Below are 19,093 nucleotides of genomic sequence, written 5' to 3' on the forward strand. Positions count from 1 at the left end.
TCTTCATGTCTGGAAAAGGTACTCTGAGCATCATAGCTAAATACGAAGTGGAACAGATTGTTTAACTACTACCTACCTATGCTAAACAATCTGTTGCACCACATATTTAGCTGTGATGCTCAGAGGACCTTTCTCAGACCCAAAGAAGAGCTCTGTGTAGTTGGAAAACTTGTCTCTCTCACCAGCAGAAGTTGGTCCAATAAAAGATATTACTTCCTCCACCTTGTCTCTCTTTTTCAATGGATGTTCTCTTCTCCTGTCTTTTTTCTCCCTTCATCTGTCTTCTTCTCTCCTCCTTTGCTTTGGGTTCTCTCCCTTCTTTCCACCTATGTTCTCAATTTTTTCTTCCTTTCTTTCTGGACAATCTCTCCCTCTTTCCTTGTTCCCTCATTCCAAACCTCTTTTTCAGTCCAGTTTCCCTCTAAACTTACTCTTTCTTTCTCTCTCTCTCTCTTCTATCTCTCCTAACCAACTTCTTTCGGCTCTTCCCCACTCCTAACCAATACTGCCACATCCTTCTAAAAACCATAGGCATAGATGGGGCCTGCTGCAATATTCACTCCCTCTCCTGTTCCTCCAATGGAGGAGCTCCTGATTTTTCTCTCTTGCCCCACCCAGCCACACCTCTCAAAAGGTGAGAGTCACAGGGACATTCTCTCTCCCTGACCTCTTGCTAGGAATGCCAGGTGCTTCCTCTGCACCTCAAGGGGAAGAGCTAATTATGAAAGTTAGTGCTTTCTCTCTTCCTGGAAGACCAGGCTTCGGCTTGGCATCTAAGTCTCTGAAACTGGTTCATCTCTTACCACTGCATCCATACACCTATATGTAATAAGAACAGGAGTACTTGTGGCACCTTAGAGACTAACAAATTTATTAGCGCATAAGCTTTTGTGGGCTTCAGCCCGCTTCATCGGATGCATAGAATGGAACATATAGTAAGAAGATGTGTGTGTGTGTGTGTGTGTGTGTATATATATATATATACACACACACACACACATATATACACACAGGGAAGGTGGAAGTTGGAAGTTTCCATACAAACTGCAAGAGGCTAATTAATTAAGATGAGCTATTATCAGCAGGAGAAAAAAACTTTTGTAGTGATAATCAAGATGGCCCATTCAGACAGTTGACAAGAAGGTGTGAGGATACTTAACATGGGGAAACAGATTCAATGTGTGTAATGACCCAGCCACTCCCAGTCTCTATTCAAACCCAAGGTAATGGTATCTAGTTTGCATATTAATTCAAGCTCCGCAGTTTCTCGCTGGAGTCTGTTTTGGAAGCTTTTCTGTTGCAAAATTGCCACCCTTATGTCTTTTACTGAGTGGCCAGAGAGGTTGAAGTGTTCTCCTACCGGTTTTTGAATGTTATGATTCCTGATGTCAGATTTGTGTCCATTTATTCTTTTGCATAGAGACATCGGGCTTTGTTGCAAGGACAGGCTGATGGTGGGATGGAAATTGTTGAAATCATGGTTGAATTCCTCAAGGGCTTCTTTTCCATGGGTCCAGATGATGATGATGTCATAAATGTAGCACGAGTAGGGGCGTTAGGGGACGATAGCTAAGGAAGCGTTGTTCTAAGTCAGCCATAAAAATGTTGGCATACTGTGAGGCCATGCGGGTACCCATAGCATTTCCATCCCCCATCAACCTCAGCCTGGACCAATCCACACAAGCGGTCCATTTCCTGGACACTACTGTGCTAATAAGCGATGGTTACATAACCACCACCCTATACCGGAAACCTACTGACCACTATACTTACCTACATGCCTCCAGCTTCCATCCAGGACACACTGCATGATCCATTGTCTATAGCCAAGCTCTAAGATACAACTGCATTTGCTCCAATTCCTCAGACAGAGACAAACACCTACAAGATCTCTATCAAGCATTCTTAAAACTACAATACCCACCTGTCATAATTATAAAGGGAAGGGTAAACACCTTTAAAATCCCTCCTGGCCAGAGGAAAAACCCTTTCACTTGTAAAGGGTTAAGAAGCTAGGATAACCTCGCTGGCACCGGACCAAAATGACCAATGAGGAGACAAGATACTTTCAAAGCTGGGGGGGGGGGGGGGAGGGGGCGAGAAACAAAGGTTCTCTCTGTCTGTGTGATGCTTTTGCTGGGGACAGAACAGAAATGGAATCTTAAAACTTAGTAAGTAATCTAGCTAGATATGCGTTAAATTCTGTTTTGTTTAAATGGCTAAAAAAATAAGCTGTGCTGAATGGAATGTAGATTCCTGTTTTTGTGTCTTTTTGTAACTTAAGGTTTTGCCTAGAGGGATTCTCTATGTTTTGAATCTGATTACCCTGTAAGGTATTTACCATCCTGATTTTACAGAGGTGATTCTTTTACTTTTTTTCTTCAATTAAAATTCTTCTTTTAAGAACCTGATTGCTTTTTCATTGTTCTTAAGATCCAAGGGTTTGGGTCTGTGTTCACCTATGCAAATTGGTGAGGATTTTTATCTAGCCTTCTCCAGGAAAGGGGGTGTAGGGTTTGGGGAGGATTTTTTGGGGAAAGACGTTTCCAAGCGGGCTCTTTCCCGGTTATAGATCTGTTAGACGCTTGGTCGTGGCAGCAATAAAGTCCAAGGAAAAAAGGAAAATAGTTTGTTCCTTGGGGAAATTTTAACCTAAGCTGGTAAAAATAAGCTTAGGGGGTTTTCATGCAGATCCCCACATCTGTACCCTAGAGTTCAGAGTGGGGAAGGAACCTTGACACCACCGTTGAAGTGAAAAAACAGATCGACAGAGCCAGAAGAGTACCCAGAAGTCACCTACTACACGACAGGCCCAACGAAGAAAATAACAGAATGCCACTAGCTGTCACCTTCAGCCCCCAACTAAAACCTCTCCAGCGCATCATCAAAGATCTACAACCTATCCTGAAAAATGATCCCTCACTCTCTCAGAGATCTTGGGAGACAGACCAGTCCTTGCTTACAGACAGCTCCCCAACCTGAAGCAAGTAGTCTCCAGCAACCACACACCACAGAACAAAAACACTAACCCAGGAACCTACCTTTGAAACAAAGCCTAATGCCAACTCTGCCCACATATTTATTCAAATGACACCATCAAAGGACCTCATCACATTAGCCACGCCATCAGGGGCTCGTTCACCTGCACATCTACCAATGTGATATATGCCACCATGTGCCAGCAATGCCCCTCTGCCATGTACATTGGCCAAACTGTCTCTATGCAAAAGAATAAATACACACAAATCTGACAGCAAGAATTGTAACATTCAAAAACTGGTAGGAGAACACTTCAACCTCTCTGGCCACTCAGTAAAAGATTTAAGAGTGGCAATTTTGCAACAGAAAAGCCCCCAAAACAGACTCCAGCAAGAAACTGCTGAGCTTGAATTAATATGCAAACTAGATACCATTAACTTGGGTTTGAAAAGAGACGGAGTGGCTGGGTCATTACACATATTGAATCTATTTCCCTAAGTTAAGTATCCTCACACCTTTTTGTCTACTGTCCAAATGGGCCATCTTGATTATCACTATAGAAGTTTTTTTCTCCTGCTGATAATAGCTCATCTTAATTAATTAGTCTCTTACAGTTTGTATGGCAACTTCCACCTTCTCTGTATGTGTGTTTATATATATCTATATCTATCTATCTCAATCTTCTTCTTCTACATTCCATTCTATGCATCCGATGAAGTGGGCTGTAGCCCACAAAAGCTTATGCTCAAATAAATTTGTTAGTCTCTAAGGTGACACAAGTACTCCTGTTCTTTTTGCGGATACAGACTAACATGGCTGCTACTCTGACACCTACATGTAAGAGTCTAAAGTGTCAGAACTCCTAGATATTTTTAAAATATATGAAAATCATGGAATCCATGACTCAAGTAGCAAAAATGCAGCCTTAATAGATATTCTTAAAAACTACGCTTGACTGTAATAGGCCATCTGTCAACTGTTATCCATCCACTTCCTCAACTCAATCCCCTCCTTGATTGTTTAGGCAGGCTTTAAGGTGGTACCCTTCTCTGCTAGCTTGTTCCGTACAGTAACTCCTCACTTAAAGTTGTCCTGGTTAATATTGTTACATTGCTGATCAATTAAAGAACACGCTCGTTTAAAGTTGTACAATGCTCCCTTATAACATTGTTTGGCAACCGCCTGCTTTGTCCACTGCTTGCAGAAAAAGCAGCCCATTGGAGCTAGCTGGTGGGAGCTTGGAACCAGAGCGGACCGGCAGCCCCCCCATCAGCTCCCCGCTCATGTAAGTTCCCTGTGCAGCAGCCGCCCAGCAGGCTATCAGTTGTCGGCAGTTCAGCTGTCCCTCCCCCCACATTGCCATGTGCTGCTCCTGCCCTCTGCCTTGGAGCTGCTCCTGGGACGCTCCTGCTTGCTGTGCAGGGGTGGGGGGAGGAGGGGGGCTAATGTCAAGGTGTCCCCCTCCCCCCTGCCTCCCTACTTACCCCATCTCCATAGAGCGGGGGAGGGGGGAGGGGGGCGGGGGGGATGAACGACGAAGACACAACAGGGCTCAGGAAGGAGAGAGCTTGCTGGCAGCACCTTCTGTCTCAACTTGCTGATCTACTTAAAGAGGCAATGTACTTGAGTCGGTCAGCATACTTAAAGGGGCAGTGCACATCTCTCTCACACACAGGGTGTGTGTGTCTGCCACGCTGTCTCCCCTCCCTCCATTTGTGCTGCCTTGTAGAGTGTGAGGCTACATTAACAACGTGTTAACCCTTGAGGGCTCAGCTGAGTGCTAGTTCATCATTTCGCAGTAAGGCATTCCCTGGGAAATATCCCACCTCTTACTTCACCACCTCAACCAAGCTGCACAATCATCATTGCTGTGTACAATATTAAATTGTTTATTTAAAACTTATATTGTGTATATACATACATATATATATAATCTTTTGTCTGGTGAAAACTTTTTTCCTGGAACCTAACCCCCCCATTTACATTAATTCTTATAGGGAAATTGGATTCGCTTAATATCATTTTGCTTAAAGTCACACTTTTCAGGAACATAACTACAATGTTAAGCGAGGAGTTACTGTATCTCTTACACGTAGACAGCAACTTCTGTTGTTTCTTTTATAGGTACTATTACTCTATATGTGCCATTCAAGAGCTTACTGGAGTAGCTCTCCCTGGATTTCTATATGATGTATACTCTGTTTTTGCCTGTCCCTATTTGATGTATACTCCTATATTAATTTCTATTGGATGTGTACTCTGTTTTTGCCTGTCTTTTCTCCTAACCTTTTCTAAGTTAATGCTTCTTCTCTCACTCCATGTTTGTCTTGCAAATTACATTAATCTCTGGACATTAGCCACAGAGATCTCTCAAGTAGGTGTGTACAGTTTGTTCATCTGGATGCTTGCACTTTGTTTTGCTACCTATTCTCTCTCTCCCCCCATCCATCCTGTTTTCAGCAGGGTAATTCTATTCCCTGCAAGCCTGATTTGTGGGATGTTCAGAAAATTAAACAACATTGGGTTAACTCCAACCAATCCCCTTTGTCTAGTTATCCTGGTTTTACCCTAATTTCTAGGGCATTATATTTGTCCTAATGTTTGCTAGGGAAAGAGGTTTTCAAAAATTTTACTTTATCCATTTAGTGCCCCAAAATAACGTGTTCTGATTCATTATAATCGAGTTCCTTTGACAATTTTTACTTTTCAGTTTGCAGTGCTCACTGTAGGATAACAGGCAGTACCTGTATATATCATGCTTTATACTTGCACGGGTTTTCTGATTGGGATTATAGTCTTCAGGTGGCATGTAGATAATAGTCCCTCCCTCTGGCAGAGATTTGTCACCTCGTGATTGTGATGTGGACACCATGCGCCATTTCGATAAACCAAAATCCGCAATCTGGTAAAGAACAAAAATCTGTCATTCTGAGAGAACAACAGGTCCCATCTATGCACTGATGTTAGTGCAAATTGTCAAAAATAGAAGGAATGAAGAGTTTGTTTAAAACCCTCCATCCCACTTGAAATGAAAGCAGCTATGGTGTTCTGCTAGCTACAAAAAACATCAACCTTGATTCAGAAAATGTTCCCAAATCAGGGTTCATGTTGTCACGCACGTTATTATTATTATTTATTATTTGAATTAACGTAGCACTTAATGGCCCTAGTTATGGACCAGGACCCCACTGTGATAGGTGGTGTACAAAATAAATAGAATAAAAAGATGTTCCCTCCCATTGCTCCCTGTGGGCAACACCCCCACGTAGTCTGAGATTTGGCTGTGGAATTCACCCTTGCTAAAAAAACTGCATTTCAGAATATTAGCTTTCATTTCCAAAGACCAAACACTTATGTTTCTAGCCCTTATGGTTGGGAACAAAAATCTTGAAAACATTAATTAAGTGTAAAACGATGTAGCACTATCCAAAAACAACAACAACTCAGAGACTGATGCAGTTCATATCATCTCAATCAGAGCTCCTTGGACCTTACAATTCCCCAGCTATGGAATCTAGTGTTTTTCCAAGATGTCACAGAATTCATAATTTTGGCTGCAAAATTTGTCATTTTGCTGCAGACAGGCATCCAATATTTTGTTTGCTGTTTCCATGTCTGGCTGGGACGTGTCTGAAATTGCTTCCTGCTCTCTGTCCTTCCCTACAAGCTAAGAGTTAATTGGTTTGCAATGCATGCACCTGTGATGGGGTTTCTACCCTCCACACTTTCCCTGAAGGGGTTAATGGAAGCCAGATGGGCCAAATAACCTTTTAGTCTGAGAGGAAAGTGAACCTGTGTGGGAACAGGAAGGGGTTCTAAAGCCAGGGAGCTGATAGCAGGAAGGACTGCAGGGAGGGAGTCTACAGTCACTCCGTGGGAGAAGGGAGATGTGTTGGGGGGCTATCGACAAGTGGGACAAGTAGCCCACTATTGCTCCCTGGGAGGAGGGAGAGGGATTAGAGAGACTGACAAACCCCAGAGAGTGGAAGCAGCCCAGGGACTAAGCAGCAAGGTTGGGGACTGAACAGACCTTGGCTGCATGTTGTAGGGTCCCTGGGCTGGAACCCGGAGTAGAGAGTAGGCCCATGTTCTTCTACCTGACACTGGGAAAGTGGCACTGGCAGGGTACTGAAATGGAAGACTGCCTTGGTCACTATGGGAGTAACAGAGACTTTGAAGGACTATACCCCAGAAGGGGGGAATGCTGAGCGACCTGGTCAGAGGCCGAATCACAGAGAGGACAGCTGTGGCTCCTGAGAGCAAGAACAGCTGTAGAGGAGAAACTGATGGGGTTTAACCACTAGAATGGGCGTTTCCGTGACCGAGGTAATCCCCAGAACCGCTAAGAGGTGGCATCATCCAGCAGTGAGTATAGCAACCTGTCACAGCATCCCACACTGTTCTATGGAACCAGGCAGCAGGGGATCAGGGAGCAAAAGCTGGAATCCAGCTTCCAGAATGGGGGAGAGGGAACCAGAAATGTAGGCTGGCCAGTTGGGATGCCTAGAATTCCTCACAGTGGCCAGTGGGTGGGAATCCAAGGAGATGAAGCGAACTACAAACTCCCCACTTTCCTGGTACACACATGAGAGGGAAAAAGGGTTCTGAGCAAGGCTGCCTGGACAACATTGCAACAAGTAAGATCTATGGATATGAGCTTCCTGGAGAATACATGAAAACAAAAGTCAAAAATAATTATGGACTGGTGTTATGTCACTGACTGGGCCATAGTTGTGTGTATTTATGTAGGACAGGTGGAAGTGAAGGAAGAATATTTCATGAGAACAGAATAAATTAAGGTGCTTGTAATGCACTTGATTTCATTGTGTCATGGAGTACGTAGCCTGTCTGCAAGTGCTTTCTCCTGACTAGCTTTTGAGGTCATTGGGGGAGGAGGGACTGCTTTTAAAACCAATCTGCATACTGCACTTGTGTGTGTTTGGTCTCATTGTAATTCAACCCGTTAGAAATCTCACTCATTTAGCAGATTTCTGATGCAATCAGACACACTGTATGACTGCATATTTTACATATATTCAATGCTTCCTTTTTTATAATACATAGCAGATGTACCTAATATTGCTCTTTCCATTTTTTGCCAGTTATCAAAATCTTAATTTCACTCCACCTAAAGGCAGCTCAAATAATTAGAGAGCTAGTTAATAAGCAATGAGCAATTAACCCCCACGTAAAGCATCTGTAAAAAAATTAATCTTAAAGCATTAACCATCCAAATTTAATGCAAAGCATCTCCCTCAACTACTGTAATACTAAATATTCCATAACCTCCATTTGAAATTTTAAAACTGTTGATGAAAGGAAACAAAACTTTATCAAACTGTTTTTATTTCTATTCAAATTCTAAAAGTGACTAACAGTTTTCTTAACAAATGGATTCTTCATCACCAATACTTCCTCCTCTTTGCCTCTGAATTAAAAGTCCATAATAAACCATTAAAGTTAAGATGGCTGAGAAACAATTTCACGTGTGTTTTGTTCTATTTTAAGGTGAATATATAGCCTAACAGGCAACCAAGGCTTTGATCATTACCTCATCAATTCTCCTTCAGGAAGTATCTGCCAGGTAGGTTTCTTGCCTTCCCATACTATCCAAACCCAGAGTGTGCATATCTGAAGAGATGTTCTAAGGCTACATTAAGCATTGCTGAGTGAAGAATGACAATTTGGATGCAAGACAGTACATCATATATTACGCTGTTGTTGGGAATGGGAAACCCACCAGGGCCTACCTGAGCTCCTCTGACTTCAGAACTTGAGTAGTTTTTAGAAGGAGTTTCTACTCTGAAAGGACCACATTAAGGGTTATCCTCAAGGACTTTCATAAGAAAGTGTTGCCACTTCTGAATATTAGCCACTGCTTTTATTTCTTGCACTGCCTAATTACTTCTCTAATCCCTCTCTATTTTGTTACCATGAACTAACATTATGCTTATCTTAACACTATCTTATCATAGTATCTCTAACCCCCCTTCTCTGTAACTAAACCTGTGAAATCACAACTACTTTTATGTTAATTTTGCTGAGAATTTGGTTTTCTTCCCTAGGTATAATGCCTTCAGATATCCACAGGTTCATCTCAGTTGAATTTCTTATCTACTAACTTTGATTTATTTCATCTGTATGGCATACTGCATAGGCCAACATTATGAAAAGCCAATATGCTGCTAAAGGCCAGGAATCTGCAATTGGATTGGTGCAAGTCAATCCCTGTTTCTGTGTGGAACCTCACTGAAGAAGATGGGGCTCTGCCTGCAAAGACACAACTGCAGAACAGAAGTATAAGTTTGTCCCTTCCAATCCCCACTCCTTGTCTGAAATATTAAACACACTTCAGTTCTGTTATGTGTAAGGGGACTGTTGTCCCCTTCTTAGAACTCAGTGGGAGTGTTTTGGTTGGCTAGCTCCCAGTACTAAAGGTAAGGGGAAGGGTCGATGGGAAATCAGGAGACTGAGACTGACAGTCCCCAGGAACAATGGGGAGAGGCCAATGCTCCAGGTCTGCCTGATCAACAGGGCGGGCAGGCTAATCAGGGAGTCAGGAAGCCAGGGGATCCCGTCCTTCGTGTGAGCTGGAATTGCCTGGGTCAGACAGAGTGGAGCTGGAGCAGTCTGGAGCCAGATACAGCGAGCAGTTGCAGAGAGAGAGCGGGACCCTGGGCAAGCGGGCCCAGCGCAGGGAGACGCCCCCAGCCAAGACGCCTTACAGGACAGACTTGGAGGGGGATCGTAACCCTGATGGGCCGGGGGCAACGCTGGGAAGAAGGGTCCTGCCACCTAAAGCCTGAGGGCTGTGGCCACCGCCAGAGCAAGTGTCCGACCCGCAGCATTCCTGTAGCACAGCCAGGCCTCACAAGGAGGCCTGGGACTTGTGAGGAACAGACTGAACTTCCCTTACATTCCAGAGATGCTGGTTGTGATGTCCCCATCCCACAGAGTGGGGTGATGTGTTTTCCTTTAACCTTTCCCATTTTTTCCTTATTTTTTTTAAATTGATTGCTGTTTAATACATTGTATTTGCTTTGAACTGTATGTAATGATCTGTGGGTTAGGGAAGCATCCAGTGCAGAGAGAGCACCCCGGAGTGGGGACACCCAGCTCCTGTCCTAAGTGACCACAACAAGGTTGGGGGTCGAGCCCCCCAGGAATCCCGGGCCCAGCCTTGTTGGGGTTACGAGGACTCTGCCAGATAGGAGAGTGGAGGGGAGCCCTTGAGGTCAGGCAGGCCTCCGGGTAAAGAAAGTGGGAGTGAAGACTCAGATCCTTTCGCTAGCCCAGTTCACCAGGATAGTGTATAAGCCAGGAAAGTTCCCCACAATGGTGAAACCATTCCCCTGCTTACATGTGCTCGCTGAAGAGGAATATAGGGACTAAAATAACCAGGACCTTACCTTAACATGAAACTCGCTATCCAGTAAAATATTTTGGGTCTTCAAATCATGGTGCAGCAATGGAGGACTCATGTTGTGCAGATAATTCACTCCCAAAGCAATTTCATACAAAACCCGGAATCGCAGTGACCACGCAATGTCAGGATACACATTTTTCTACCAAAGAAGAAAACCAAACCAGAAAAATCACAATATCATCATCCATTTAAATATTCTAACAAAAATCTATGAGTTAGAGGAGACATAGTTTGAGAAGAGGTTTTTTTACATCTCGTATTCACAAATTTAAAAAGTGACAAATCATTGTGATTGGTGTTAATTTATGTATTTGTTTTAACATTATGAACTGTTTAATCACTCAGTACTATGCTCCTGTTCTTTAGCAATTATACTCTATCAATTCATGATTATATAAGCTGTTACTAATACACATACTTTATGACCTTGTGATGATAAAGTTCTAGATAAGATTTAGATATTATCAACAGACTCAGAGTGCTTTACAAAAGTGGGCAAGTATGTTCTTAACCCTCTCTATTCCATTGCAGAACACAGGGTCTTCACCACTGCCTTTCACCTTTGCTGGTCTCCTCCTGCAGTCTTAGTTTTCAATTCTGCTTATATTATGTAGTTCAGTGTTATCGTTTGTCTACCTTATTGCCTGCCTCTTTCCCTAGGGGTTCCAATCCAATTCCTGTCTTACGTTAGTTAGTTTTCTAACTCTATATACTAGCTATCTCCATTTTCGTTCCAGAATTTCTTGTCCTAGTGGCTTCTGTTTTATCCTTCTCCAGAATTCTTTATTTGTGACTCTTTTTCCCCCAGCCATCGGATACTGAGGATTATTCTGTCAGCTGTTTATTAAAACTTGGAGTTTAGATAGTGAAGTCTTGAATCTCCAAGTTTCAGCACAATATAGTAAGACCAACTTTAGAACAGTGTTAAATATTCAAAGTTTTTAGTTTGGAAGCAAGATTTCTGTTTCTCCAGATTGGCTTTAGAGTTACAAAGGCATGTCTGGCTTTTGGTACTCTGGTTTTAATGTTTTAATCTGCGCTACTTTGTTGTGTCACAGATCAGGGCATTTCCCTGTTCCCTCTCAGTGGTCCAGCCAGGGTACCCACTGTCAGGCTTGCAGCTCCCCAGCCACTGCCTTTCTTGGATGGAGACCTATATCTCACTCCCTTCTCACTTGGGTATTTCCAGGCTGAGAAGTTCCCTGCCTTTGCTGTGTTATTCCCAGCAGAGTGACTGCCCGTGGTTGTAATTTACCACACAGTTCTTTTTAAGCAAGGATATTTTATTCTTAAGGTAAAAAAACATTACAGAGAATATGTGAATAATACAACTACATGCACGCTAACACAATTACCAGAGATCACCCTAACATGGGTTCTTGCATTCACCAATCCCCCAAAGGGGTTTCCCTTTTGTTTCAAGTTCATCATAGCTTCAGCTCAGAACAAGCACACAGTCTTATGGGACCTCAGTAGGCGAAGTCCATCCAATCCTTCCTTAAAGGATTGGGGCCTCTATGGACCAGAGATCCTCTCCATCCGCTGGGCCAGCAAGAAGGACCTGGACCAGGATAGTCATCCAAAAGTCTTTTCTTTGTCTGTTAGTCCATGGAGAATCCATTTTGAACTAATATATGCAGATCTCACTAAGGGGCGACTTCAAAGGGGCTCATAACCTGAGGAATTACAATAGTATCCCCATCCTCCTAGAGGAGTGATCTACAATTCCATAATCATAGAATCATAGAATATCAGGGTTGGAAGGGACCTCAGGAGGTCATCTAGTCCAACCCCCTGCTCAAAGCAGGACCAATCCCCAATCAAATCATCCCAGCCAAGGCTTTGTCAAGCCTGACCTTAAAAACTTCCAAGGAAGGAGATTCTACCACCTCCCTAGGTAACGCATTCCAGTGTTTCACCACCCTCTTAGTGAAAAAGTTTTTCCTAATATCCAACCTAAACCTCCCCCACTGCAACTTGAGACCATTACTCCTTGTCCTGTCCTCTTCTACCACTGAGAATAGTCTAGAACCATCCTCTCTGGAACCACCTCTCAGGTAGTTGAAAGCAGCTATCAAATCCCCCCTCATTCTTCTCTTCCGCAGACTAAACAATCCCAGTTCCCTCAGCCTCTCCTCATAAGTCATGTGTTCCAGACCCCTAATCATTTTTGTTGCCCTTCGCTGGACTCTCTCCAATTTATCCACGTCCTTCTTGTAGTGTGGGGCCCAAAACTGGACACAGTACTCCAGATGAGGCCTCACCAATGTCGAATAGAGGGGAACGATCATGTCCCTCGATCTGCTCGCTATGCCCCTACTTACACATCCCAAAATGCCATTGGCCTTCTTGGCAACAAGGGCACACTGCTGACTCATATCTGTGCATTGGGTTCTTCCGTCCTAAGTGCAGGACCCTGCACTTATCCTTGTTGAACCGCATCAGGTTTCTTTTGGCCCAATCCTCCAATTTGTCTAGGTCCCTCTGTATCCTATCCCTGCCCTCCAGCGTATCTACCACTCCTCCCAGTTTAGTATCATCTGCAAATTTGCTGAGAGTGCAATCCACACCATCCTCCAGATCATTTATGAAGATATTGAACAAAACCGGCCCCAGGACCCAGGACAACTGCAATTTTAATACAATGGACCCCCAAAGTATTAAACCTAATTCAATAAAGTTTACAGAATTAAGTTAAACCTTATCCTAATTCCATAAGGATTGTGCAGGATATTGTCAGTCCGTCGCATGTTGTACTTACAATGCTGTCAAGATATGTGAAATATCGGACCTCTTTTGTGTCAGGCCCAGAAAATGTTATTGGTGTTGTGTGTTGATTCTTATGGTTGAAGTTTTCTTAGTGTTGATTTTCAACCTTATTAATTGTGCATAAGCCTGGAGATCATTTGTTTTGGCTTTCATGTCTCTATGGGTAAGTGATAGCATGTTGATGTCATCCACAAAGTCAAGTTGGTCTAACTTCTGTTTGAAAATTCATTGTATGTCCTTTCGTTGTTCTGTGCTCCCTCTCACTACCCAATCCACTATCTGTAAAAAGATCCTGGGTGACATAAGAAATCCTCGCCTGATGCCCAGAGTGACTTTGAATGGTTTAGTCAGTTCACTATTACGTACTACTTGACACGTCATATATTCATAGAAGCTCTGAATGATCCTCACAAATTTTGGAAGGATTCTATAGTGGTGTAATCATGTCCATAAAATAGTTCTATCCATTATACCAAAAGATTTTTGGAAATCTAAAAAATTCATATAAAGTGGTGACTGTCGTACAATCAACAGTTCTATGTTGATACATAAGATTATTATTTGATATGTAACTGATTTATCCTGTCTGAACCGTGCCTATATCTTGAATCTACAGAGGATGTGAGCTTTTAGGTGACAAATCTGCAGAACTGTCCCAGATGTCAATAGAGGAGGTTTTGAAACGGATTGATAGATTTAAAAAAATCTCAATTAACCAAGATTAAAACAAAATTGTGATTAATCGCAGTTTTAATCACACTGTTAAATAATAGAACATCATTTATTTAAATATTTGTGGATGTTTTCTACATTTTCAAATATATCGATTTAAATTACAACACAGAATACAAAGTGTATTATTGTAGCCAGCATTGCAAGGTATTTACATGCCAGATTTGCTAAACAGTCCTATGCCCCTTCCTGCTTCAACTACCATTCCAGAGGACGTTACCATGCTGCTGACAGGTTCTGCCTGATAACGATCCAAAGCAGTGCGGACCAATGCACGTTCATTTTCATCATCTGAATCAAATGCCACCAACTGAAGGTTGATTTTTCTTTTTTGGTAGTTCTGGTTTTGTAGTTTCCAAATCGAAGTGTTGCTCTTTTAAGACTTCTGACAGCATGTCCTGCACTTCGTCTCTCTCAGATTTTTGGAAGGCACTTCAGATTCTTAAACTTTGGGTTGAGTGCTATAGCTATCTTTAGAAATCTCATATTGACACCATCTTTGCGTTTTGTCAGATCTGCAATGAAAGCGTTCTTAAATTGAACAACATACGTTGGGTCACCACCCGAGACTGGCATAACATGAAATATATGGCAGAATGCAGGTAAAATCATGGAGCAGGAGACATACAATTCTCTCCCAAAGAGTTCAGTCACAAATTTAATTAATGCATTATTTTTTTTTAATGAGAGTCATCAGCATGGAAGCATGTCCTCTGGAATGGTGGTCAAAGCATGAAAGGGCATACAAATGTTTAGCATATCTGACACGTAAATACCTTTCAATACCGGCTACAAAAGTGCCATGTGAATACCTGTTCTCACTTTCAGGTGACATTGTAAATAAGAAGCAGGCAGCATTATCTCCCATAAATATACAACAAACTTGTTTGTCTTAGTGATTGACTGAACAAGAAGCAGGATTGAGAGGACTTGTAAACTCTAAAATTTTAAGAGTTTTTGAGTGCAGTTATGTAACAATTCTACATTTGTAAATTGCACATTCACGATAGAGATTGCACTACAGTACTTGTATGAGGTGAATTCAAAAAAACAATTTGTTTCTTTTACAGTGCAAATATTTATAATTAAAAATATAAAATGATCACTGTACACTTTGTATTCTGTGTTGTAACTGAAATCAATATATTTGAAAATGTAGAAAAATATTTATAAAAAACCAGCTGGAATTCTATTATGGTTTACTAGTGCGATTAATATTTTTCAGTGAGTTAATTTGTTTTGAATTAATTGCTTGAGTTAACTGTGATTAATGGATAGCTCTATAAAATAGTAAGTTGCCAGAATGAGATAGTATTCACCCAAGAGTTTTGAAGGAACTGAAATATGAAATTGCAGAACTACTAACTGTGGGATGTAACCTATCATTTAAATCAGTTTCTGTAGCAGATGACAGGAGGATAGTAACGTTACACCAATTTTAAAAAAAGGCTCCAGAGGCTATTCTGGCAATTACAAGCCAGTAAGTCTAAATTCAGTATCTCACAAATTGGGTGAAACTATAGTAAATAACTGAATTATCAGAGACATACATAAATACACTTTGTTGAGGAGAGTCAACATGGCTTTTGTAAAGGGAAGTCATGCCTTACCAATCAACTAGAACTCTTTGAGGGGGTCAACAAGCATGGAGACAAGAGGGATCTAGTGGATATAGTGCATTTAGATTTTCAGAAAGCCTTTGACAAGGCCCCTAACCAAAGGCTCTTAAGCAAAGTAAGCAGTCATGGGATAAGAGGGAAGGTCCTCTTATGGATCAGTAACTGGTTAAAAGATAGAAAACAAAGGGTAGGAATAAATGGACAGATGTCAGAATGGAGAGAGGTAAATAGAAGTGTTCTCTAAGGATCCAGCACTGCTCAACATATTCATAAATGATCTGGAAAAGGTGGTAAAATGGGGAGGTGGCAAATTTTGCAGATCATACAAAATTACTCAAGTCCAAAGCAGACTGTGAAGAGTTATAAAGGGACCTCACAGAACTGGGTGACAAAATGGCAGATGAAATTCAGCATTGATAAATGCAAAATAATGAACACTGGAAAACAACCCTAAGAACACATACAAAACGGTGGTGTCTAAATTAGCTGTTACACTCAAGAAAGAGATCTTGGAGCCATCATGGATAGTTCGCTGAAAACATCTGCTTAATGGCAGCCTCAGTCAAAAAAAACAAAACAAAAAACTAACAGAATGTTAGGGACCATTGCGAAAGGGACAGATAATAAAACACAAAATCATAATGCCACTATTTAAATCCATGATACATCCAGACCTTGAATACTGCCTGTAGTTCTGGTCACCCCATCTCAAAAAGATATATTAGAATTGGAAAAGTACAGAGAAAGGCAACAAAAATGATGAGGGGTATGGAACAGTTTCCATATGAAGAGAGATTAAAAAGACTGGGACTTTTCATCTCAGAAAAGAGACGATTGAGGGGGGATATGATCAAGGTCTATGAAATCGTGACTGTGGAGAAAGTGAATAACGAAATGTTATTTATCCCTTCACATAACACAAAAACCAGCGGTCACCCAATGAAATTGATAAGCAGGAGGTTTAAAACAAACAAGGAAGTACTTCACACAACACAGAATCAACCTGTGGAACTCCTTGCCAGGGGACGTTGTGAAGTCTAAAACTATAATGAAGTTCAAAAAGAACTAGATAAATTCATGGAGTATGGGTCCATCAATGGCTATTAGCCAAGATGGCCAACAATGCAATCCCATGCTCTGGGTATTATTAGCCTCTGATTGCCAGAAGGAGGGAGTGGATGACAGGGGATGAATTATTGCCTGTTCTGTTCACTCCCTCTTAAGCATCTGGCATTGGCCACTGTTGGAAAACAGGATACTAAGCTAGATGAACCATTGGTCTAACCCAGTATGGCTGTTCTTATGCACGGATTTCTTGATTTTGCCTAGAATAATACTTGTAAACACCTCACCTGCAAGAGACATCTGTTCTATGCCCCTCCAGTTTTTACACTGACTGAAGTCTTCTTTCTTTGGCAGCTTCACTACATGACTCCTTTTCCACTGATTTGGTAACTTTTCTTCTTTCCATATATTTTGTAAAGGGCCTATCAAAATGTCTACTGTTTTCCTCAAGTCTGCCTTAAGAACCTCTGTTGGAATGTTACCTGGACCTGATGCCTTTCCATTTTTAACTGATTGACTGCCCTCTCTACTTCTACACTAGTGACAGGTTCTAGTTTGATGTCCAGATCTTCTCCTTCCTCTATTTCCGGGGGGAATGTCCACTGGCTTGCCATTCAGTAGTTGAATAAAATACTGCCTCTATACATTTAATTGTTTTGATGTCTTTATCATTATGTTGCCCTTGCTGTCTTGAATTGGTCGGTTGGTATACTGTCTTCATATCATTTTGTGCTGCAGTGGTCTGTGCATCAATTGCCACTTTATCTATAAGTTCTTATTTGTCTTTCGTAGCACTCATTTTGGCCCCTGTACTCTTTATGGTATATTCCTCCGAGAGAGAGAGAGAGTGTGTATTTGTCTGTTTTCTTGGTCTTGCTTGATTTAGTTTATTTAATTTGGTATCTTTTATTTCCTGTCATATATCCTCAGATAACCATTCGCTGTGGTGTTTCTTCCTGAATCCCAGCATTTCTTCAGAAGTTTTAGTGATAGCTTCCTTTACCCATTTCCATTTGCCTTCTACTGTTCCATCATCTTCAAGCACCTGTTAATGCAATTCTAAACTCTGATTGCATTGTCATCTGTGTTAGGTTGGTGATGTTATAATGTAGGCATCTCTGTTGTTCAGTCATCTTTATTTTTATTCTCAAAATATCTACCATTAATGCATGGTCTGTCCCCATATCTGCCCCATTCCTTCTATGTACATCTTCAAATGTTCTTCTTCATTTGAGCCACACTGTAATGTGATACATTTGTTTTCCTGTTCTGTGACCTGGTGACCTCCAAGTTATCTTAGGAATACTACGGTGAAGGAAGATATTTCCTCCAATGATCAGGCCATTTGTTCCACAAAAATCAGCAAACATTTTACCACTTTCTTTCCATTGATGCCTTGTTTCCCTATAATAGCTTCCCTGACAGTGTTATTGCTCCCTATTTTAGCATCCATGTCTAGGTCAAAGGGTACGAGCCAGACTTAAGGCAGTCCACCGGCGCACCAGCTAGTAAGCCACTACTGTAAGAAACAAAGTTGTTAGGGAAATCTGCACTACCCCGCAGTTCAAAAACTCAATCCAATTCAACTCCATTCAAATAGACTTATGAGAGATGATGATGTGAAATGGCCAAACACACAAGGAAGCTACTCTGCTGATGAATTTGCTGTCTCCTAAATTGGTATGCAGAATATGCGGTGTGAAGGGACATGCCCTTCCACCAGCTGCAAGGAGGCTAACAAGCTACTCTGGGCCTGTGCAGCACTAATGAGGTACCCCTGTTCCTCCTAGAGGAGAAGGGGCTTATTTGGGGAAGCATACCATAGGAAGGGGCGGTGACCAGGAAGAGGCTATGAATAACTGAGGCAGGCCGGGTGAGGAACAGACAGCCACAGAACACACTGCTTCCAGAGCAGCCCCAGCTGACAGCCAAGTAACTCACTCCAGAAAGAAGGGTGGGGGATGTAAACCCTGTGTAGGCGCAATAAACTTTCAGAAACTGAGCCTGTAAAGACCTATCCAGGGACAGTCTGAGAGGCTGACCACTGTTTCAGCCAGACCCTCCTGTAACAAGGGGCAGGGAGAAAGAAGAACCAGCCCTCTGCCAGGGAGCAATTACTCCCAGAAAACTCCCCTAAGTGCATCCACTGGGGGAAGTAGAGAGAGTAAACGAAGGACAGTGGGACCTGGAGGAGGAGGGGAAATGTGTCTAGGGAGTGCTACCCCTCCTGTATGTGGACACTATATAAGCCTAGAAAAGTGATCCAAATAACAGAACTTGACAGATATAAACTAGATATACTAGGTCTAAGGGAAATGAGTTAGGCAACATTAGGACAAATATCTTTTGTCAATTGAACACATCTTACTACACTCTGAGCTACCAAATGCCAGTGACATACATAGAGATGGCAAAGGTTTTATATTACCAAAAGAAGGCAACCAAAAGCCTGACAGAATGGGCACAAGTTCTGGAAAGGATGATAACAGTACTATTTACACCA

General features: G+C 42.0%; 1 protein-coding gene across 3 annotated transcripts in view; it reads right to left on the reverse strand.

Annotated features, from left to right (window-relative positions):
* Window positions 1–19,093, reverse strand: part of RIPK2 (receptor interacting serine/threonine kinase 2) — a 43,964-nt gene that overhangs the window by 16,293 nt on the left and 8,578 nt on the right. For all 3 annotated transcript variants that reach the window (XM_037892332.2, XM_043539385.1, XM_007052914.4), the window contains 2 exons: window positions 10,389–10,544; window positions 5,724–5,881 (listed from right to left, as the gene is read on the reverse strand). In XM_037892332.2, coding sequence (XP_037748260.1) covers window positions 5,724–5,881; window positions 10,389–10,544 — 314 coding nt within the window. The remainder of the gene's footprint in view (window positions 1–5,723; window positions 5,882–10,388; window positions 10,545–19,093) is intronic.

This window comes from Chelonia mydas, chromosome 2, assembly GCF_015237465.2.
Source record: "Chelonia mydas isolate rCheMyd1 chromosome 2, rCheMyd1.pri.v2, whole genome shotgun sequence".
NCBI classification, from domain to species: domain Eukaryota; kingdom Metazoa; phylum Chordata; order Testudines; family Cheloniidae; genus Chelonia; species Chelonia mydas.